This window comes from Salvia splendens, chromosome 21, assembly GCF_004379255.2.
Source record: "Salvia splendens isolate huo1 chromosome 21, SspV2, whole genome shotgun sequence".
NCBI lineage: Eukaryota > Viridiplantae > Streptophyta > Magnoliopsida > Lamiales > Lamiaceae > Salvia > Salvia splendens.
Genome location: NC_056052.1, coordinates 25,329,437 through 25,352,259, shown reverse-complemented (window position 1 = coordinate 25,352,259; position 22,823 = coordinate 25,329,437). Strand labels below are relative to the sequence as shown.

Here is a 22,823-nt window from a genome sequence, read left to right as displayed (position 1 = left end):
TTTATTACAAGCAACGTACTCCCTCCGTCCCGAACTACTTGCACTTATTTCCTTTCTAGGCGTCCCAAGTTATTTGCACCATTTCCATTTTTAGTAAAAATTATCACCTACAGCCGCAATTGTTGACTTTGCTATACACTCATTCCTTAATCTTCGTGCCGAAAAGGAAATGTGCGAGTAGTCCGGGACGGAGGGAGTACTATTTTTAGTCACGCATGGAATATACCTATACTACAATAATTGCTCCTTGATTTGAAGTATCACTATTAATTTTGAGACCTAACATTACAATTATGAGCATCCAATATTTTTTAAAGTATATATTATTATTTGCTTTCACAAATAATATGATGTCACACCAACCATGTTATAGGATGAGATTTGATATATATAACGGGTAATTATTTGTTTTTAGCTAGTTGTGCCTTGGCATCAAGTGACAAGTCAATAAATCACGCAAATTAGACGCAAGTTACATCAAAGTTTTTTATTTATGTGTATTTAAAAATTAGTCAGTGCTCATTTGGATTAAGTGGACGTCCAATAAGCTTAAGAGGATCCAAGATACAAGATAAATTATTTATAAATTGAGTTAAGGAATCTTGCACACAATTAAAAAAGATAATACTCAATTTGTCTCATATAAGATAATACATTTATTTTTCACACTTATTTTTAAAAAATATACTAATAAATAGTTAAAGTGAAAATAAATTAAAGTACGAGAGAAAATAGTATAAAAGAGACTCTACTCTTTATTATTTTATTTCTTACTTTACTTTATCTTTACTTTAACTATTTATATCATTTTTTCAAAATACGCGCAAAAAATAAACGTGTCATCTTAGCTGGAATGGAAGGATATAGTGTTTCAGTTACGGAATTTGTAATTTAAATGCTATTTATCTATTGTGAAAATTCACAATTTTTTTAATTTCTACCAAAATAATGTTTTTTCAAACATTATCAAAAGACGTGGAATATATAATTAGAAAATCATGAAAAACTAAATTCCTTAATTGAATACTCCTATTTTATTTTTCTATTTTTACGAGATTAACGTGATCAAATTTCATAACTTAAGTACATGTTAAAATCATAGATAACTAATCACTAGCCCTCATCCTTGAGAAATTAATTTTAAAATGACTACCTTATCCATCAAACCAATGCCAAGTTCAATTTTATTTCTTAAAATATATATACCCATAATTATGGTTTTCAAGAAAAATATGTACTACTGTATCCTAAAAAAACGAGATTTTTCTTATCACAATATGAGATAATAACCATATATACACTACTACTACTACTTCTTAAACATTTATACACATAATTATCGTTTTTAATAAAATTATATCTGAGAAAACTAGATTTGATTGTCATAAAATAGGAAAATAACTAATGCAGAAGATAAAGTGAGATAAACATAAACCCAAACTGAAAATGCCAAAAATGATTATAAAATAAAATAAAATAAAATAAAATAAAAACAATAATAAACATTACGTAAAGTGTCGACACATTCTCTCTAATTCTCTCTCAGCATCCCCTGTTTCTTCCCTCTCCTCTGCCTTCTCTCTCTAAAAATGTCAACATTTCTCCCTCTGCAAATCTCTACTACATCCTCGCATCTCGACGTCATCTCTATAAATACTTTTATTCCTCCGCTTTTCAACGATCTCCTTCGCCGCATTCCGTGCGTTTTGCGACTCGCTACGACTTCTGCTGTTTGAATCGATGCGTTTTTTGTGGAATTGAATTGGAAAGCTCCAAATTAAGGGTGGAAATCTTGGTTATAGGGGGTTTTCACCTGCTTCTGATGTCGCTTCTCGAGGTAAATTCCTTCGGCGTTACAATCGATAGAGGGTTTTGGTTTAATTGGATTTATGAGTGATTGGTTTTGATGTTTGCTTGATTTTTGAATTGTGGTGCAGGATCAGTTGCCGGTTGTGTGGGGAGGGGGATTTGGGGAGAGGGTTCGGGTTTATTCTGGTAAATTTAAGCTGCCTTCTTTGGGTTTTGGTCTTGTGCTTGATGTGGAAATAGTGAATTTTAATTTTGTTTATGTTGTTTGCTTAAGTTTATGCTTGACATATGAAAACCTGCAGCTTTTGATCATGGAATATAGTGTTTTATGGTGTGGCTTAAGTGGTGAATTTTGAGGTGAAAAGTCTGATTTTAAGTTCACAACTGTGAGACTGTAGCTTAGCTGAGTGACTCCTTTTAAAGAGTATATGCATATTTAGGTCTTTTAATATGTAATCTGGGAAATGATTTTGATTATTGAGTTTGCTGTTTTCTTGCTTGAATCCTCTGCTTTTGTAGGACACCTTCACAATCAACTAGTGAATCGTTCCTGTACATTCTTGAGCGTTTGTTGGGTCAATTTTGCTCTTCTTGGAATTTAGCATTTCCATTGTTTCACTAGTGCAGATTACAACTTGATTGTGTATCTAGCTGAGTTACTATTTCCGGCGTAGTTTTGTGATATGTACTGTTTCTCTCGTACTAGAACTAGTAGTACTCACTTTTGGCCCTCTTCCTACTCTGGTGATTTTTTCTTTGGATTTTTGGCTGGATGAGGCTTGTGATTTATGAGATTTTGGTTTTTTTCTTTTGCCTTTTGTTTATATAGCCTTATCCTTTTGTATCGGGCAATGTTGTCAGGTTGTTTGTAGTTCCTTTAGTATTAGTAACTATGTGTTCTGTTTATCTGTGATTGAACCGGTGTTCGCTTGTTGCAAACGCAATTCTTGCATTTACTTTGAATTATTGTAGAACTAGAAAGACTGACACTTGTTCCACTCGTTTTGGTGGAGGTGAAGGTTCATTTGTGCAGAACATATCCCATTCTTTGTCGAGTGCTGCGTGTAAATCCTACAGGGAAGACGATGAAGGATGTCGAGACGACTCATTCTCTCTTATCCTTAAGCTCATTGCGATTGCTGCCATCCTAATTATGGGAGTCGGTGGCGTGGCCATTCCATTAGTTGGGAAGAAGCGTCGGTTTTTGCGCACAGATTCTAACTTGTTCGTTGCTGCCAAAGCCTTTGCTGCTGGCGTCATCCTCGCCACGGGATTCGTACACATGCTACCGGATGCCACCAAGGCTTTAACCAATGCTTGCCTACCGAAATCCCCATTTTTGAAGTTCCCCTTCTCGGGATTCATCGCGATGATGGCCGCTCTGGGGACATTGCTAGCTGATTTTGTCGGGACACAGTACTACGAGAGGAAGCAGAGGAAACAGGAGGAAGAAAGCCAACTTGCCAAGGCTGATTTGTCGGAAACCGGAGACGAATCCGGGATAGTTTCGGTCGAGACGAGTGGGCATGGCGCAAAGGTCTTTGGAGAAGAGGAAGGGGGTGTCATGCACATCGTTGGGATGCACGCGCACGCGGCGCATCACAGGCACAGTCATTCGCAAGAGCAAGGGTCATGCCAAGGGCATCGGGGCGAGAATCAACACGGTCACTCACACTCGCATTCGTTCAACTTTCGGGGCGGGGACGGCGAAGATAATACCGCTCGCCACATTGTTGTTTCACAGGCATGTTCATCTCTACCAATTAACATGACTGGGAAATCAAATTTTGTAAAACAACGCTCTGTTTCTGACTAAATTTGCATATGCAGGTTCTTGAACTCGGCATAGTTTCACACTCGGTGATCATCGGCCTATCGCTTGGAGTTTCACACAGTCCGTGTACGATTAGGCCTCTGATCGGAGCACTATCGTTCCACCAGTTCTTCGAAGGCTTCGCTCTCGGAGGCTGCATCTCTCAGGCGAAGCTACGGACCCTCCAGTCGACCCTGATGGCATGCTTTTTCGCTATAACAACCCCGATGGGGATAGGTATTGGGATCGGAATATCTTCGTTCTACAACGCCAGAAGCCCGAGAGCGCTGGTGATCGAGGGCGTGTTGGACTCCATCTCTGCTGGGATCCTTGTGTACATGGCGCTCGTCGATCTGATCGCGGCTGATTTCTTGAGCAAGCGAATGAGCTGCAACGCGAGGCTGCAGTTTGTTTCGTATTTGCTCTTGTTCTTGGGGGCTGCATTGATGTCTTTGTTAGCATTGTGGGCTTAGTTAGTTGATGAGAAGCTATGTGAAGTGAAAATTGTTGTTGTAATTTAAATCTTTATTCTTATACATGGAGCAACTTCTTGAGATGATTATGACCAAGAATTTCTTGCTTCACTTGTTTGTTTCTTGATCTTTTAATTGTTGTACATAATTGAAGGTTGATAATAATTTCTCAATTATCCCCAAGTGAAAAATAGAAAAATGTCTTATGAATTAAGTTGTATTTTAATGGGCGTACAATCAGTGCTCGGTGAGGACTTTTTTTACACTTCTATTATATTCCTTTAGATTAGAAATATAATCATATACTACTATACAATTACAAGTTGATTTACAAACTTCAAAAAGAATAAATGAAAACATGATGTAATTGAAGTCATGTTGCATCGATCTAGTGGATTTGTTTTTCAATGGTTCTAGTGGATTTGTTTTTCTCAAATGGTTCTAGTGGAATATTAAAATGGAAATTTATTTTTCTAAAGTCTACCCTCCCTTTCGCTATTAAACTAATTTTATACAGCAAGAAAATAATCGGCTTAAAATAAAATTTGGTGTTTAAATTGAATGTACTATTTCCATGGGCTGGGATCCTCTACTTTGCAAAATGCCAGAACAGGAGATGCCGTGTGATGCCGTGTGATGCCGTGGGATCCTCTACTATTTCCATGGGCTGGGATCCTCTACTTTGCAAAATGCCAGAACAGGAGATGCCGTGTGATTTACACCATAGATTAATTTCATTTACTTGTATTATTTTTTTCATTTTACAAATGAATGGTTTGGATGTGACATTTTGCACAGCAGTGATCCCATCCCATTTACATGTGCTTTTTGTATTTATTTGCGGTATTATTTTACTATTTCATAATTAAAATAATTATTGTGTTAATAATACTAATAGTAATGAAGTAATGAAGTAATGATGTTAGAGCATTAGCAGTGGGGCGCCCTAAAGCCCGCCCTATGCACCGTCACGTCAGCATTTTATCCTCCTATCATTCCACCTGGAGTGGGACGTCCTATAAGCCGCCCTATAGGTTTCACTATTGTTTTGTTAATTAATTTAAATGTTTTCAAATATGTCAATGCAAAATAATTAAAAAATACTATGATTAATTAAAAACGGCAAATCCTACATTGATTAAAAAAGCAAGGATATTCGTCAGGGTCTGTACCCGGCCAACATGCACCACCCCCAAACATCGGACTATTCGGACTTGAGTATTCACTGGAATCCATTTTATAGTGTAATTTGAGTGTGGAAAAGTGAATGGAAATGTTACAAATGAATGTGAGGTAGGGGGTTATTTATATAAATAAATTTTTCGGAATTAAAAAATAAAAAATAAAAACAAAAACGCGTTGCTAGAGATGTCAATGTAGCCCGTAACTCGTGGGCTAGCCCGAATAGCCCGCCAAATTTATAGGGTTAGGGTTGGAAATTTCTAGCCCGATAAAATCAAAACCCGATTAGCCCTCACCCGATTAACCCGCAACACATTAGTGTCAGACCCGAAAACCCGATAAAATTTCTATTATTCTTTTTTTTTACTCCTAATTCGACATTTCATTGATTAATTTTAACTAAAAAAATAATTTTCACTTTTATATTAAATATACAAATTATATATTGAATTTTTATTAATATAATAATTGATAAATAAATTAAAAACTTCAAATTCACAAAAAAAATATTTAAATTTCTAAAACATGCATTAAAATTCTACGAAATATCTCAAATATTAGTATTTGATCATGTTTATGATTGAGTTTAAGCATATATCTCAAATATATCATAATTAAATGTTTTACATTATATGAATATTAATAATTTTAATAATAATTTATTGGATTGATCGCATGTTAATATTATCGGTAGCAACCCGATTAACCCGCTTGGCTAGCCCGAAACCCGAGCTTTTAGGGTTAGGGCTGAGCTTTTATAACCCGAAAGAAATCACAACCCGATTAGCCCGCACCCGATTGACCCGCAACCCGAGTAGGGTTGGCCCGAAACCCGACGAGCTGGCCCGATTGACATCCCTACGCGTTGCATTGTCCGCACCATCGTCCGCGTCGCTCACAATGGGCGGACGATGCCCTATCGTCCGCGTATAGTCCGCGGACGATGCATCGGGCACCGGGCGGCCTATTGTCCGCCCATTACGGATGCTCTTAAAGGTTTTGAAATATTTAAAAGGCTGGAAAAACCACATACACTATTAACTAATTAAATATTTAATCAAAATAAAGTTTAAAGGCTGATTATAACAGCAAATGATTTTAATTTGTAATTGCGGCACACGATAGATATCCTAGCCATTTAATTGTATAATTTGGTTTCTAAAAATATATGGAGTACAAAATATAATAAAAAAAAAGGGAACATCATTTTTGGTCCACGAACTTTGCCAAAGTATCATTTTAGGTCCGAGAACTTTGAAAATATCATTTTAAGTCCGTGAACTTTGAGTTAGTATCATTTGAGGTACTTTTTACTATTTCCAAGTTTTTTTGGACGAAAATACCCTCAATACCTTAAAGTGTATATATTTTTAATAAATTTATCATATATTCATATTTTTTATAAATATCTTTACAATATATTTTTGACAAATTTTCTAAATATAATTTGACCTTAAATATTATCACTTAATTTTGTGACATGCAAGTAAAATTGCTTCTTCAAATTTTTATATTATTTTTTTTAAATTGAATAAAGAACTTTCTTTAATAATAAAAAATTGAATAAAGATCTTTTTATAAATATCTTTACAATATATTTTTGACAAATTTTCTAAATATAATTTGACCTTCAATATTATCATTTAATTTTGTGACATACAAGAAAAGATCTTTATTTAATTTTTTATTATTAAAGAAAAGTTCTTTATTCAATTAAAAAAAATTAATATAAAAAATTGAAGAAGCAATTTTACTTTCATGTCACAAAATTAAGTGATAAAATTTAAGGTCAAATTATATTTAGAAAATTTGTCAAAAATATATTGTAAAGATATTTATAAAAAATTATGAGTATATGATAAATTTATTAAAAATATATACACTTTAAGGTATTGAGGGTATTTTCGTCAAAAAAAATTTGGAAATAGTAAAAAGTACCTCAAATGATACTAACTCAAAGTTCACGGACCTAAAATGATATTTTCAAAGTTCACGGACCTAAAATGATACTTTGGCAAAGTTGGTGGACCAAAAATGATGTTCCCTCTAAAAAAAATTATAGGTTTCAACCACATTACCTTAAAGCATCTCCAATCATTTACACTAAACTCAAAGGCCTTGTTTGATTGGTCTGTTAGGCCTTGATAGGCCACACAATCTTACCACTATCATAGGTTTGTTTGGTATGATACACAACCCCAAATACCCGGGATATACCCACTGACCCGATAGAAATTAAGACAGCAACCTACCAAAACCATATTTTTCAATCCCACCCTCCCTCTCCGATAAAGAACTATGTCGGTCTTCTGGTTAGGCGTGTTCTGCTCAAATGACCAATACATCCCTCTCCTTGTTCCCTCATTCTACGAATTTAACCTCAACTTCAATTTGATATAACACAAGGTCCTGAAATCGATTCAATTGGGGGTTTAAAACAAGATCCTGAAATCGCTGCAAATTTTTCCCACGACGACATGCAATTTGCTGTCAATAACAACGACGCCAACGAATCGAGGGGCACCCATTTACTGCAATTCCTCTCTGAAAGCGTATTACTTTGTTTTGCATTGAAAGCTCTTCAAATTGTGCGTCGAATCTTGCTCGATTCTTCATGGCTAATGAGGACGACATACCTAAGGTACTCACTGTGCGTCGTTATTTCATTAATTCGTTATTAGTTTGATACGTACCCAATTTTTCCCAATTCGACGTGGTTTTGGTTGAACTTATTCGAAGCAGTAGATTAGGATGCACACGTTGATCTTGGTTCATGGGCTGTATTGATTTGTAGATTTTACGGGCTTTCAATTGCTATACACGTCTTCATCTCAACCTTCTGAAGGGTCGCTAATTTGATTTTGTGAATTAGTTCAGGAAATTTCCCGAATGAATGTCTAATTCGTGCTAGTTTGAACTTGTTTGAACCGCAGTTTTTATAAATGATTGTTGTATTCGATTGTGTTTTTTGGATTGTAATTTACTGACTGGCTGCACCTATGTGCTTATGTATATTCATTATTCTGAATGGTGCCGGTCTTTTTTTTATTGAAGCTAGGATCTTGTACTGATATCGAACATGTTTAAAGATTTTATGCTAATTCCGACACCTTTCGTTCAGTTACAAATCTGTGTTTGGCTTTATCAGGGTGAACGTAGGCGTCATGAATTGACAACCGTGTTGATTTTATTGGAGGAAATACTTCTGAATCATCAAATCAATATGGTGCTCATATCTTTTATAATCACCCTCATTGGCCCAGAAACTCGCAAGCGCAAACGATTGGATAGGGTTGGAATTTCTCCTGTGCTCGACACAATACCTGCTCATGTTAAGCATTTAGACAGACTTGTTCGTGTCACTGATCGGGCATGTGTGGATAACTTACGGATGGATAGGAACACATTTGGGCGTCTTTGTCGTATTTTTCGTGATCGTGTAGGCTTGATAGACCAGAAATTCGTCACTGTAGAAGAACAAGTTGCTATGTTTCTGTGTGTTCTTTCCCACCACACAAAAGCTCGGATAGTTGGATTCAGATTCATGCGGTCATCACAAACCGTGTCAAAGTACATACACACTGTGCTACGGGGGCTGCTGACGCTACACAATCTTTTTTTAGTGAAGCCCACTCCTATAGCTGAGGCTTGCTCTGACCGGCGTTGGAATTGGTTTCAGGTTTGCACCCTAAAACACAATGTTTTTTGATTAGTCAAACATGCAGAATTAATATATCTCCGTGTAATTAATTTTGGTTATTCAATACAGGGATGTCTTGGCGCATTAGATGGAACCTATATCAACGTCCGAGTTCCGGTTGCTGACGCACCTCGTTACAGAAATAGGAATGGGCAAATCACGACAAACACACTTGCCGTATGTGACCCACACCTACGCTACACTTACATTCTGCCAGGATGGGAGGGATCCGCTGGTGATTCAAGGATTTTGCAGACAAGTATATTGCAGTCAAATTGATTCGAAGTTAATGTTGATACAAAACATATCGAAATTGTCGCCCTATCCGAAGTGAATGTTGATAGAAAACATACCTTGACGTAGCCCGTTATCGGAAGTTGATTCGGGAGAAGCGGTCCTCCGATTTTTGTGAAGCGGGAGTTTGGCGCGCGTAGATCTAAATTTGGGGGAACCGTGTTTAATTTGTATGTGAATTAGGGTGGATGAGGACAAAGTTGGAACAAAGCAGTTTTTATGAGGACAATTTTGTCCAATCCATATGCTATCAAGGGTTTGTGAAGGCTGAATCAAACCAAGTATAACTGTCTTGGTCCTATGAATCATACCAACCAAAACTCACATGATATATGGTGAAGTAACAACAGTCATGGAATAACTGATTGCAATAGCACTATCTGACCCATCCCAATCAGACCAATCAAACGAGGCCAAACTATTTCAGTGTCAATGTCATATTACTCTAAACATTTTCACTAAATTCAAACTTAAAAGATTATCTCTATATTATACTCCCTCCGTCTCATAGTAGATGTTACAATTTCCTTTTTAGTTTGTCCCAAAAAAATGTCACATTTTCTCTTTTGAAAAAAGTTTCCTCTCACATCAATTATAAAATTATATTTTCTCTCATCACTTAACACACAAAACAACATTTCTTAAAATCTCGTGTCATCTCTCAAGTGTGTCATCTTTTTTGGGATGGAGGGAGTATCTTTTTTAGTCATAAAATTTGAAAAAGTTTTGAATTTTGGTTTAGTGTAAATCTAAAAACAAGTATTTTTTTACTAAAAACCAAGAACGTGATTGGTGATTGGTTTTAGTGTACTATTGAAATTAATTATCTATCTTATTTTAGTTTTTAATGTACAATTGGTGATAAAATAATCGGATTGGAAAACAAAATTTGTTGTTTAATTGATTGAATTCGTTGTATTTATGTGCTATTTTCATTACTAATATTTGAAAATTATTAATGATGTTATGGGCATTCTTGACATGGAAAATGTTACACACACATATTTACAAATTAATAAAAAAATTAGAGATTATTTAGAATATTTAAGTGGATATAACTTCAAGTACTTGCTGCAAACCGACAAAAATATATACTTATAAAATCTATCAAAATTAATGAAAAAAATAATTTGGGGATGTAAATACTCCATCCGTCCCATTAAATATGTAACATTTGCTTTTCGGCACGAGATTTTATGTAGTGTTGTTTTGTGAGTTAATGAAGAGAGAGTAAAGTAAGAGAGAAGAAAAAGTAGAGAGAGTATTGTTTCCATTTTTAGAAACGTTTCATTTTTAATGGGACAGACCAAAAAGAAAAACGTTTAATACGAGGGAGTACTAATAATCAAACATAAATACATACACGTTTATATACAGAGAGAGGAGAGAGAGTGTGTCTGGTTTGGAGGGAAGCAGTAAGAAAATACTCGTGTAGCTTGACGATGAAGGTTCATTGCTCTCTCACTCCTCTCCATTTCACCCACCGCTCCCCACTTCCTCCCCTAAATCACACCTCCATAAACCCTAACCTTAATCCAATTCACAACCTATAGATTAATTCCTCCTTGTTCCGCGATTAATTTTGATTCCTAATTCATAATTTCTGTAAATTAATTGATAATTTCGAGCATGTCGAAGATGAAACACCTGCTGCGGAAGCTGCACATCGGCGATCACCAAAATCTGGAGCGGCAGCCGCCTCCAGTGCTCGATCAGCCGGCTCAAACGGCGTCGTCTTTGCCGTCGCCGTCGCCGTCGCCGTCTCCCTCTCCGCTTCCAGATTTGCCGCAGACGGCGTCTTCGTCGGAGAACGATGGAACGGGCACGGGCAATAATTTCAATTACCTCGAAGAGGAGTTCCAAATGCAATTGGCGCTGGCAATTAGCGTCTCGGATCCAGGTCAAACCTGCGTTGACTCGGAAACCGCTCAAATCAACGCGGTTAAGCAGATTAGTCTCGGCCGCTCTCCTTCGCAGAGCCTTGCTGAATTTCTAGCGCTCCGATATTGGGTGAGTAATCGATCTTCTAGCTTTGTGCCTTTTTTTCGGAGGAGGTGAATTTTAGGTGTTTCAGTTGTTACATGCATCGTTGATTGGGAGTGTATCTAAAATTTTTAGATACCTGCGGAGTTGATCCTTTGAGTGTTGTCAGCTATATTTTGGCTAGTGATATTTGTATTATAATATTCAGGTTAGTGAATTTGCTATTTAAGGGTGGATTATTTTTAGCAGATCATATTTTGCTCATTGCTATACGATTATTGGTTCTACACTTCTCATTGTGCCTGAGTTGCGAGATGGACTGGTGCTTAAGAGTTAAATCTGGGAACATAGCAATGGATTCTACTTTAGTACACTACATTTTGTTGGGACTAGGCTGCTATGTTATGTTTGTATGAGTTGTGGAATGGAGTAGTGGAGAAAGGAGTTTTCTTAACATATCCCATTGTTGGTAATATGTTTAATGACAATAACTGTCCCGGCATTATAGGAATGATGCTAAAATCAAGCCACGGGAAAGATTTTCTTCTACCTTTTTTACCGTCATCTATGGTACACCGTTTATTAAATGCTATATATGTGTGTTTGACTAGAAACTTGTGAAAGTGTCATGATTCTAAGCTTGCATGCTAGTTTTCTCTTATGTAGTCATGTATGGGATGGTTGTATTTTTCTCTGGAATGAAGAAGACACATATATATTGTTCTGGTAGTTTGGTCACAACCTGCTAAACTTGCATCTGATTAATTCAATTGGAGTAATATGAAAATCAAGTTACACATAGTTTCTATCTACTTTGTTGCAAACTATATAACACGCATCATCTCCAGAATATATTACTATATGATTCTTGGGAACAGTTTAGTTGATAAACCTGCTAAAATTGCCATATACATTTGACATTCATTTAGAGATTTGCACCTAAGGGTAAATTTCAAAGGCCTTTATGCTTTTGAATTGTGTCTTTCTTCTATCTTTTCATTTTTTCTGGTTTCATTTTTTTTTCTTTCCTAGTTATATGGTATAGTTGATTACAATCATCTTCTGCTTCATCTCCATTTCATGCGCTAGTCAAAGCTCATCCCTTCCTAACAAAGGAAGGAAAACCTATATAATGCTATAGTCTTGAATTGTTTATCAAACTATTGATGAAATACTTGTCTTTCCTTAATGCAGAGCTGTAATGTTGTAAATTATGATGAGAAAGTAATAGATGGATTCTATGATGTTTGTGGAATTGATTCCAGCTCGATGGTCCAAACCAAAATGCCATCCCTAGTAGATCTCGAAGCGATATCTGTTTTGAATAATGTTGACTTTGAGGTGGTTTCAGTCAATCGTAGCGCTGATACGGAACTTCGGAGACTTGAAGAAATAGTGCATTTTATGTCCATGGAGTATCTTGCTCTAAATATGAGCCAGAGAACAAGTTCTCTAGTTCAAAAAATTGCTGATCTTATTGTTGAAAGAATGGGAGGTCCGGTTAGTGATGTTGAAGAAATGTTTTGGAGGTGGAGGGCACGGAGTCAGGAGTTAAGACTCAACTTCAATACAGTTGTCCTTCCCCTGGGTTCTCTTGACATTGGCCATTCACGCCAAAGGGCCTTACTTTTTAAGGTTGTAAATGATATTCTCTCCCCTTTTTACTGTAATGCAGTATATGTGAACCGCTGATTCTTGATTCTTATTCTTATCTATTTACAGATTAGAATTTTCCAATACCTGAACTAAGTTCTGATAAAAAGGTTGCCTTTTTAGGTACTTGCTGATAGGGTTGACATTCCATGTAAGCTAGTCAAAGGGAGTTATCATACTGGCACCGATGAAGGAGCTGTAAACTTGATAAAATTGGATAGTGGAAGGTAACAGCTCGATTATTGCTAGTTTGCAAATTTTGGTTTTATGCTTTTTCTGTATTTCACCATATAGGTCTTGCCTTGTGGGAAAAATCCAGAAGGCCTAAAATATTTTGTGAGGATCCTAGGTTGTTTTGCAAATTCACTTTGCGTTTATTTGCTCTATTTTATCATTAATTCCCTGCCATTAAACCCATTACGGAAGAAATTTTTTCGTTCAAGTTTGAATTCCTTTGAATGTTATGACTAAATATTACAAAGTATTGTCAGCCCATAGATTGACTTTCTGAACGAGTTATCTTCGTGTTTATCCTGGTAAAAAATACTCTCTCCATCCCCTAATGGGGTGTTCGGATTGCAAGATTGCATACCGGATTAAATATGTAGTGTGTTTGGTTCATGAGATAACTCAATCCTAGATGGATAATCATGGGATAATTAGTCGTAGCTTACCACTTATGATTAAAATAATCTCGCAACTCAATTCTAGATTATATCTTGGTATTATTTTATCTAGGAAACCGAACACCACCTAAAAATAGAAATTCTTTCCTTTTTGGTCTGCCCTCTAAAAATAGAAACTTTCTTTTTTAGGAAATTTCCTTCTCTCTAATAAGGTGTGACCCATTTTCCACTAACACTCTTTTCTTTCTCTCCCTTACTTTACCAATTTTGCATTAAAACCCGTGCCGTTTCAAATGTTTCTATTTTTAGGGGACGGAGGGAGTAGCTTTTTTAGTTGAATATGATGTTGCCTTAATAGCACATAATGCTTCTGAATGGGTGCAGTGAATATATTATTGATCTAATGGGCGCTCCTGGGGCTCTCATTCCTGCTGAAGCACCTAGTGGGCGTCTTCAAAACCTTGGGTTGGATATCACAACTGCTGCAGCAAACGGCATGGGTTCATTTTCAGCACCTGACCAAGGAGCCAGAGCTGAATCATCTTCAACTTCTGGAGATGAAACGGCCAAAACTGGAAGCACAAGTTTGGACTCATCTCAGGTTGCTACTGCATCAAATAGAAACAGAAGCAGATTTGCTGGAATAATCCAGCCGGACCCGTTGGTGCATTCTACTGGAGATTATCTACCTTCAAGCGAAACATGTGAAATGCCATTGGTTGCTGGCAAGAACACAAATTTAGTAGAGTTGCGAGTGGAAGATGTTCCCAGGTACATATTATTGCTGCTAGCAAACCAATTTTTCTTGAGCCTTCGTACTATGTTTTTATTGCTTGCATCAGGATAAAACTTACTTTGGTGAGTGTGAAGCTGACCACGGGTTAAGGATATCCTTGTAGTGCTGACAACATTTTACATAATTTGCAGGAAACACGCAGCTGAACAATTGCGTGTGCCACTAGATCTGGTGGGATATATGTCACCTTTTGATACCCAACATGATCAAAGAGTGACTTTCAAAGACAGAAAGGATGAAGTCATTCCAAATGACAGTGCGGCAATTGGTACCGAACTTATTGATGCTTCTGGAAACAAGGAAGCTGTAGACATAGCGTGCACTGACCAGTCTAATGCTAACAAGATTCAAAATATGCAACTTGATTCGGCAATGAATGGAGTTTCTGAAATGTTATGGGAGGATCTTCAGATTGGTGAACGCATTGGTATAGGTAAGAGTTCTATTATTATAGATTTTATCCTTCTTTGAAGGTGTGGCTTTCTTGTGATATATGTGGGTGAGTCAATGTACTTCTCTCATATTATATTGGAAACTCCGATGCTTTACCTTTTTGAAGCTTTTCGATCAGAGATGTACTGATTCCCTAACTAAGTGTAGAGATTTGATTCATCTTATAATAATGCGTTGCTTTGGATTTGCAATGTTAAAGGAATTTTGCTCATGCTTCAGATTATGGAATCTTTGATCAAGTTCATATATTATTTTTGTATTCTGAACTCATGCTTATCCTACAGGATCTTATGGTGAGGTCTACCGAGCAGAATGGAATGGCACAGTGAGTTTTTTCACTATCCTTCTTTTTCAATGAGTAACTCTTCTTGAAGTTAAAAAGTATGCACATAATATACTTGTTTTAATGTATCTATCTATTGTTATTTCCTTACAGGAAGTTGCAGTGAAGAGGTTTATGAAACAAGATATATCAGGTGATGCACTAGCACAGTTTAGATGTGAGGTAAGCAAAGAATTTTTTATCATGCATCTTATGCATGACATTCTACATGCTAGAGAGAAAATTTCCAATGATTTATTTTTTCTTCTATGCTTGTTGCTTGTTTTAGGTTGAGATTATGTTGAGGCTGAGACATCCAAATATTGTTCTTTTCATGGGCGCTGTGTTACGACCCCCAAATATGTCCATACTGATGGAATTTCTCCCAAGGTTAAAATCTCTCGCTGGCTAATGGAACATCTTTAGTGATATCTTCTATCTTATATAGTCATTGGCTACTTTCAGGGGTAGCTTGTATAAGTTGCTGCACCGTCCAAATATCCAAATCGATGAAAAAAGGCGAATAAGAATGGCCATGGATGTGGTATTGTTTTAGGTGTTGCATTCCACTTGTTTCTCCTATCAAGTTTCTTGCCCTTTGTTAATATTCTAGTATTCCACAGGCCAAGGGAATGAATTATTTACACACTAGCCATCCAATCATTGTGCATCGGGATCTCAAGACTCCGAACCTCCTTGTTGATAAAAATTGGGTTGTTAAGGTTTGGTCCGTTGTGCATTACTTCCCGTCAGTTATAAACTACAGAGTGTATTTTTTCCTATCTATGCTAATAACTGACTATTTTTAGGTTTGTGACTTTGGGATGTCACGCCTGCAGCACAATACTTTCCTATCTTCTAAATCAACTGCTGGGACGGTAAGACACACCGACCCAATGTTTTGTTAAAAGCTAGAATATCTATGAAAAAAATATTAACTCCGCAATTTAATCCTATATGTAGGCAGAGTGGATGGCACCAGAAGTTTTAAGAAATGAACCATCTAATGAAAAGTGAGTTTGTGACCCATCTGTAATCTTAATCGTAGAGCAATTATGAATGACACCTCACTAAATAGGTTCAGTTTTTCATCTTTGCAGATCTGATGTATATAGTTTTGGGGTTATTTTATGGGAGCTGGCAACCCTCCGAGTGCCATGGACAGAAATGAACTCGATGCAAGTTGTTGGAGCCGTTGGATTCCAAGACAGACACCTTGACATCCCGCCCATGGTTGATCCACTTGTGGCAAATATAATACGCGACTGCTGGATTAGGTAATGTTTCTAACTTTTCTTGATTCTCTGGCCATACTTGTCATGATTTACACACACTCTTCCTGTGTGCATGTGACAAACTCAGAATAGAAGATAAAATTGTAACTCACACTAAGAAGTGAGTTTAATTTTGTGTCTGTAGAAACCCACAGGGACGCCCTTCGTTTGCACAGATTATTGCTCGACTCAAAGGTGTGCATCGCCTTAGCATGCAGAGAACAACTGAGAGTCGTGAAAACACATCTCCGATGTAACAATAGCTCGGAACTTGTTCAAAGAACCAGTAGAGCAGGAGTGGGTTTTCAGAAATTGTCAGAGCTACAGCTGCTGAGGAACATAATTGGATTCGGCAGTGATTCATTTGTGAAGCTCAATGCAACCAGAATCAAAACCCACCTCACCTCACCTCACATCAACCGGTGGCTCTTAAGTGCAGTTAGGGAAAAACATTGGGACTAAAATTCTTGAGAAAAGTTTAGAAGGTTTATGGTTCACCAATGTAGCTGAGTATATATGTATAATAAATCTCTTACTTTAGAGAGAGCTAGAGATGGATGGGTTGGGCGGGTGAGGGGTTGTTGGGTATTGTTGAGACCATAAAAGAAGCAACTGTAAAAAAAAGGTCTCAGTAGGTTTTGTACCAAAAGAAGAAAAAAATGACGATTGTTGTTTTTTTCGTTTTATTTGAGAAAGGCAAACTCTCTTGTTAGTTGTACCTGTTATAAGCGGGGAAGGCAAAAATATCAAAAAAGAAGGTTATGCTTCATGAATCGCATCAACACAAAAATTGATTCTTACTAATCATAAAATTGCTCTGATATATGCATCAAATATACTAAGCTAAACCCAAAGCTTGCCACCGAAGTTGAAATTCAATTCCCAGTAGCGACCATGGGCTCTGTTGTTGATTGGACCTGATGAGCGGTCAAAGAATCCTTGCCCTTCCGGTTATCCCGAGAGAGAGTGGTGCGGTGTTTCCGTCTCTGACAACGACAGAGAGAATTACCAGAAGCAACCTGTGCTAAATCAATCATTTCACAATGCGACCATTCTCTCAACCAAGGGCTCGAGTAGTATTACTGATCCAAGAAACAATCTGTACATCTCAATCATCAGCCTCAGTGTTGAATACGAAACTTGGGAAAGCAGTGGTGATGTCCCTGAAAGATCATTAACATGAGAGAGGACTGAGCCCACCATTTACAGAGAAAGGTGGAAGGAATAAGATAACTTAGACAGAGGAAGAACAAAGTGGCATACTTCAAGTAGGGTAAAGTCATGTTCCTCAAGAGTGAGGAGGGATGTCGTAGCACGAAAGCCTTCCACTCCTCTTTGCTAATTCTGCCATCTCCATCAGCATCAGCATCCTCAAATGTCTGTTAACAAAGATGTAATGATAAAAATGCATTTTTTGAGTAGGCGTGTTATAGACTTATGTAAACTTTTGGTAAGAGTCTTACTTTATCAATTATTTGCTCCAAGACTTCCTCAGAGAATTCCATTTCAGATTCAACAAATAGCGCAACCACCATCTGCTTGACCTGAAGTAACATGTGAAGTCTACTTAACATGAGTTGAACATTTGATTAGAAATAGCTGGAAGATAATTAGGGCAACTGTGATTTTCTGATATGTATATGTCAATTGTTCGATATATTTGAACACTTGTGAATCTTCACACACGTTTATCAATTAGAAAACAGTTCGGCTAAATATCTCATCAACTTTCATGCTCTAATTATTAACAAACTAACATTTCATGATTCTAACAAACATAACTTCAATTTCCATAGAGCTAGACGCTTACTTCTTCTCGCTCTATGAAACCAGTTTGTCTCAAATCATACAGCTTGAATGCAACTGCGAGATGAGGAATGCCATATAGCTCAAGGTTAGTGAAGATAGAAATAGAGAAATAAATTCTTATCTACTATTCTTACAATCTATTTTCTCTTCCACAGGGGCATAAGGGTGGAACACATTAAGTGCGTGGACAAATTCCTCAAATTCAATCACTCCATTCTTTTTCTCATCAAAAATATCAAAAACCTGCAAGCAAAACAGGAAACCTGGTAACTCTCCGTAGCACAAACAGATAGGTCAAATTTTTCCATCAAGAAATACCCCTATTGAATTCAATAGTTTTCCCACTTCCATTGGGTTCACATGAATTCACCACAGTATGCATCTAGGTCTACAGAAGCCATAAACTAACAAACCTGTTTGCCTCTATATTCAAATGTTTTGTCTAGTCAACCATCTCAGTGCACTAGCACTTATTATACTTTATACAGTATATTACTAATTCATGACAGATCAAGAATGTTGCGATTACCCTGTCGACGAAAAGATTCTCGCCACTTGCAGTTCTGAACAAAGCTAGCTGAAGCTCTTCCTACATGTGAACTAAAATCTGTGAGTGGATCCATGTGATGATATTATACATGTGGATCTGTTAAAAAGTGATGCAAAAGATGTAAAAAAACTAATTAATGGATTCACAATCAGAACATATAAGTTAGACAACTGCTCTTAAAAGTTGCCTCCAAGAGTGCTTAGATACAGCAATCATCTACAGTAATTATACCTTATGAATCAATCCGTCGTCAATAATGGAACAACTTAGCTTCTTAAACAACTCATACAATGCCTCCACTTCATTAAAGGAAACTGCAAATTTAACCAAAAATAAATATGAAGCAGTTTGTAAAAATCAATTAAATTCACAACAATCATGTAGACGTGTGCAGCACCGATTAAACCAGAGTTAAACAAGCAGAGAAAATAAAATATTAAGAAAAAAGATCTGAGTACTTTACATCGAGATTCTTCTGAGAGTCGAGCAATCTCCTCACATCCAAAGCGCGGCTTCCTCTTCCGACTCCAATTTTCACAACCGAAACAGCCGGAAACCGCGACTATCAGCGCGTCGATCATCGCAACGATAGGAAACAAAGCCGCGCAGAATTTCTCTGTACTCAGTGTGCTTGAGCTCTGCTTATCATCACCGTTAACATTCAACAACAACGATTTAAATTAAACGAATTTTATCGATGCACGTTAGCATAATTGCAAAAACTAGATCTCAACAGTTGTTGAATTGGAAAACTTACCAGCGAATTGGCGGTTGAATCCATTCGAATTCCAGCGCGAGGGAGGAAAATGTCAACTGGAATTCACACTTTCGCTATGCGAAGAACCGCGCTTCCTCGAATTTTATGAATAAGAGTGAATGATATAAACGGTACCTGACCAATCGGATGAAGTATGAGTTGGCAATCAGAACATATATGGATAGAACTTATAATGGGCTCTCAAAAACAAAGTAATTTTTGCTGGGCCCTTATTGTTTTTTTAGGTTCATTAGGATTCTTATTGGTTGGAACTTCCAATTTTTTTGGTAGAAATTTGATATCTTTTGTTCCGTCTCAGCAAATCCTTTTTTTTCCACAGGGGATCGTGATGTCTTTCTACGGGATTGCGGGTCTCTTTATTAGTTCCTATTTGTGGTGCACAATCTCCTGCACATAAATGGTACCTGATCTTTATTTTATATCAGTTTTTGTACCTATAAATCACATTTTTTGTACCTGATGCAATTTTCACCCCAAAATACCTTCTAAACAAATTTATTTTTCCATTTGTGTCATAAAGGATATTTTAGGCATTAACAAACTAGTACCAAAAATGATATTATAATATCTTCTCTCATTCTCCTAGCTCTTTATACTACTATTATTATTAATCAATATTAATATTATTATTTTGATGTTATAAATTAATAATTAATTTATTTTTTAATATCATTTAAATATACTTAATCATAATTATAGTTATAATTATATTTAATTATTATACTATTATTTTTATAATAGTAAAAACTAGTAGTAATTAATAAATAATAATTATTTTATATTAAATTAATAACTAATCAATATAGTCTTAATCAAAATTTAAAATTGTGAATAGTATTCATAACGATAAAGAGTTGAATATTTTTAGTTAGGTGTTTCAACCCTAAAATGAGTATAAATAATTTAATTAAAAATATTCAGTTATTTTAATTACTTTAAATAATTAAATTAATTAGGTGTTTTGTTATTGATTTATATTATGAGGAGAAAAGAAAAAAGAGGAAACATAAAGTAAGTAGAAAAAAGAAAGAAGAAAAGAAGATAAAATACTAAAAATAAAGAAGAAAATGAAGAAAAAAGAAAGAAGAATAAACTAAAGAAGAAAAAAAAGAAATAAGAAAGGAAGAAAAAAAATCACATATTTGGTTCTATTTAATTGAAATTTTTAAAAATATCCTCCATGACAAAAAAATCGTATGTTTGGTACCTAGGGTTATTTTTATCATGGGATACCAAAAACGATATAAAAAAAGACCATGTATCATTTATGTGCGAAAATGAAACATCAGGTATTATTTAACTATACTAATAAAATATTCTCGAGTGCGCATTTTATATGTTTGTGTGCTTGTTTTTATTTGGTTACTACATGCCATCGAATGAACTGTCGCTACACCATTTTTTATAATTTATTGATTCTTTTTATTATCCTAAAATTATAATTATTGTGGTTCACTTTAATTTAATTTTATCTAGAGATCCTTGTGTGCATGCTCATTTTTATGACTTTTTTTGTATATTTAAAATACTAATGTACTATACTGTACTACTAATATTTTGAAAATGGTTGATTGGTTTGTGAAAGCACAAAATTTGGTCTAGATATGATAGGAGTGTGCTTTATTATCTTTAAAAATATAATGACATTTTTTTTTAATTTAAAGCTATCCTATGAGATTTTTTCTAGCCAACTTCGGTGTTGAGTGGGCGTACACATACAAAATTTTAGTGTTGTAGAAGGATTGTTCTAACCTGTAATGCTAAAAAGTGAAAAAAAAAACAAAAAAAAAAACATATTGCTACTACTTAGAGCATCCACAATAGCGTCTAGCGCACCGCCTAGCCGAGCGCCGGCGCTAGGCGGTGCGCTAGGCAAACTATTGCAGCCGCCTAGCCGATTTCGCGGAAAAAAACCGCCTAGCGCTCGGCGGTTCCGCGGCGCTATTGCAGCGTCCGGATCGCCTAGCGCGAATTTTTAATTTTTTTGTTTGTTTGTTTCCGAAACACTATATATACGCGACTTGCCCGTCATTTTCATTCGCACCACTTGTATTAACGAGTACTCTCTCTATCTTAATTTCTGTACAAGATCAACACCTAGAAATGAGTAACGCCGGTGGTAGTGGTGGGAGTGGTGGGGATGCTGAGGAGTACGAGCGTATAATGAACGAAGCGCTAGAGGCTTATACGAACCGTGAGATTGATCAATGGATGCAGAGGGCCTTGCAGCCGGCAGTACCTCGACCTCGACCAGTGGTACACCGCCGAGCGGTGATTGATCGTGATCACGTAGCTGCACATCAACGCCTATACGAAGACTACTTCGCACAGGAGCCGCGGTTCAACGCCAACCTTTTCAGGCGCCGTTTTAGGATGCACATGTCCCTGTTTATGCGTATTGTTAACGGATTGGAGCAACGATATCTGTATTTCCGCTTTAGGCACGATGCGGCTGGCAGACCCGACCACACTCCTATTCAAAAGTGCACTGCGGCAATCCGGCAGTTGGCCTACGGAGGCGCTGCAGACATGTGGGACGAGTACCTCCACATCGGTGAGACGACTGCCCTGGAGTGTATGAAGTATTTCTGTCAGGGCGTGATTGAAATATTCGGTGATCAGTACCTTCGAAGCCCTACCACCGATGACTGCCGGGATTTGCTGCGGATGCACGAGGAACAGCATGGGTTCCCAGGGATGTTAGGCAACATAGATTGTATGCATTAGGAGTGGAAGAACTGCCCCGCCGCCTAGAAGGGGATGTACACTACCGGCTACAAGGGAAAGAATCCCACGATGATCCTCGAGGCCGTAGCTGATTACCGGCTGTGGATTTGGCATGCGTGTTTTGGGATAGCTGGTTCGAACAACGATCTCAACGTCCTCAACTCGTCGCCACTTTTCAACGAGCATTGTCAGGGTGTCGGTCCGGCCATCAGTTTTGTCGCCAACGACAACCGACATGATATGAGCTACTACTTGGCGGATGAGATATACCCTAGGTGGCCCGTCTTTGTGAAGACGATCCGATGCCCAGGAGATGAGAAGAAGGCCTACTTTGCGGCACGGCAGGAGTCGGCGCTCAAGGACGTGGAACGCGCATTTGGTGTGCTCCAGGCTCGATGGGCGGCAGTTAAGGGGCCAACGCGTTTGTGGCACGTCGACTGCATTGCTGATATAATGTACGCCTGTATAATCATGCACAACATGATTGTCGAAGATGAAGGTGGACAACTGACTGATTGGGCCAACGACGATAATGAAGCTGGTCCAAGCCACGGCGTAGCCGCCCCTAACGTACGGAGTGG

General features: G+C 37.1%; 4 protein-coding genes across 5 annotated transcripts; 3 read left to right on the top strand and 1 right to left on the bottom strand.

Moving 5' to 3' along the window:
• Nucleotides 1–1,533: 1,533 nt before the first annotated feature.
• Nucleotides 1,534–4,206, top strand: LOC121785430 (zinc transporter 4, chloroplastic-like). 2 transcript variants are annotated; one of them, XM_042183848.1, is made up of 4 exons: nt 1,534–1,837; nt 1,938–1,995; nt 2,829–3,553; nt 3,640–4,206. In XM_042183848.1, the coding sequence occupies exons 1-4, from the start codon at nt 1,823–1,825 to the stop codon at nt 4,093–4,095; spliced, it is 1,254 nt and encodes a 417-aa protein (XP_042039782.1). In that variant the 5' UTR covers nt 1,534–1,822; the 3' UTR covers nt 4,096–4,206. The 2 variants fall into 2 exon arrangements, with proteins under 2 accessions (XP_042039782.1, XP_042039781.1); XM_042183847.1 differs by having other exon boundaries at nt 2,823–3,553.
• Nucleotides 4,207–7,891: 3,685 nt separating this feature from the next.
• Nucleotides 7,892–9,256, top strand: LOC121784428. The gene is made up of 3 exons (XM_042182566.1): nt 7,892–7,918; nt 8,426–8,956; nt 9,047–9,256. Exons 1-3 carry the CDS (start codon nt 7,892–7,894, stop codon nt 9,254–9,256), a joined length of 768 nt encoding a protein of 255 aa, XP_042038500.1.
• A 1,418-nt stretch (nt 9,257–10,674) lies between these two features.
• LOC121784680 (probable serine/threonine-protein kinase SIS8) lies at nt 10,675–17,096 on the top strand. Its single transcript, XM_042182879.1, has 14 exons — nt 10,675–11,281; nt 12,449–12,889; nt 13,031–13,134; nt 13,918–14,304; nt 14,461–14,762; nt 15,067–15,107; nt 15,219–15,287; nt 15,394–15,494; nt 15,570–15,648; nt 15,728–15,826; nt 15,914–15,982; nt 16,068–16,117; nt 16,205–16,381; nt 16,524–17,096. The coding sequence occupies exons 1-14, from the start codon at nt 10,901–10,903 to the stop codon at nt 16,633–16,635; spliced, it is 2,412 nt and encodes an 803-aa protein (XP_042038813.1). The 5' UTR covers nt 10,675–10,900; the 3' UTR covers nt 16,636–17,096.
• A 26-nt stretch (nt 17,097–17,122) lies between these two features.
• LOC121784681 (calcineurin B-like protein 10) lies at nt 17,123–19,667 on the bottom strand. The gene is made up of 9 exons (XM_042182881.1): nt 19,495–19,667; nt 19,201–19,375; nt 18,969–19,051; nt 18,717–18,776; nt 18,322–18,430; nt 18,189–18,241; nt 17,842–17,922; nt 17,642–17,757; nt 17,123–17,541 (listed from the first exon to the last, which is right to left on the bottom strand). The coding sequence occupies exons 1-9, from the start codon at nt 19,516–19,518 to the stop codon at nt 17,487–17,489; spliced, it is 756 nt and encodes a 251-aa protein (XP_042038815.1). The 5' UTR covers nt 19,519–19,667; the 3' UTR covers nt 17,123–17,486.
• Nucleotides 19,668–22,823: the final 3,156 nt, after the last annotated feature.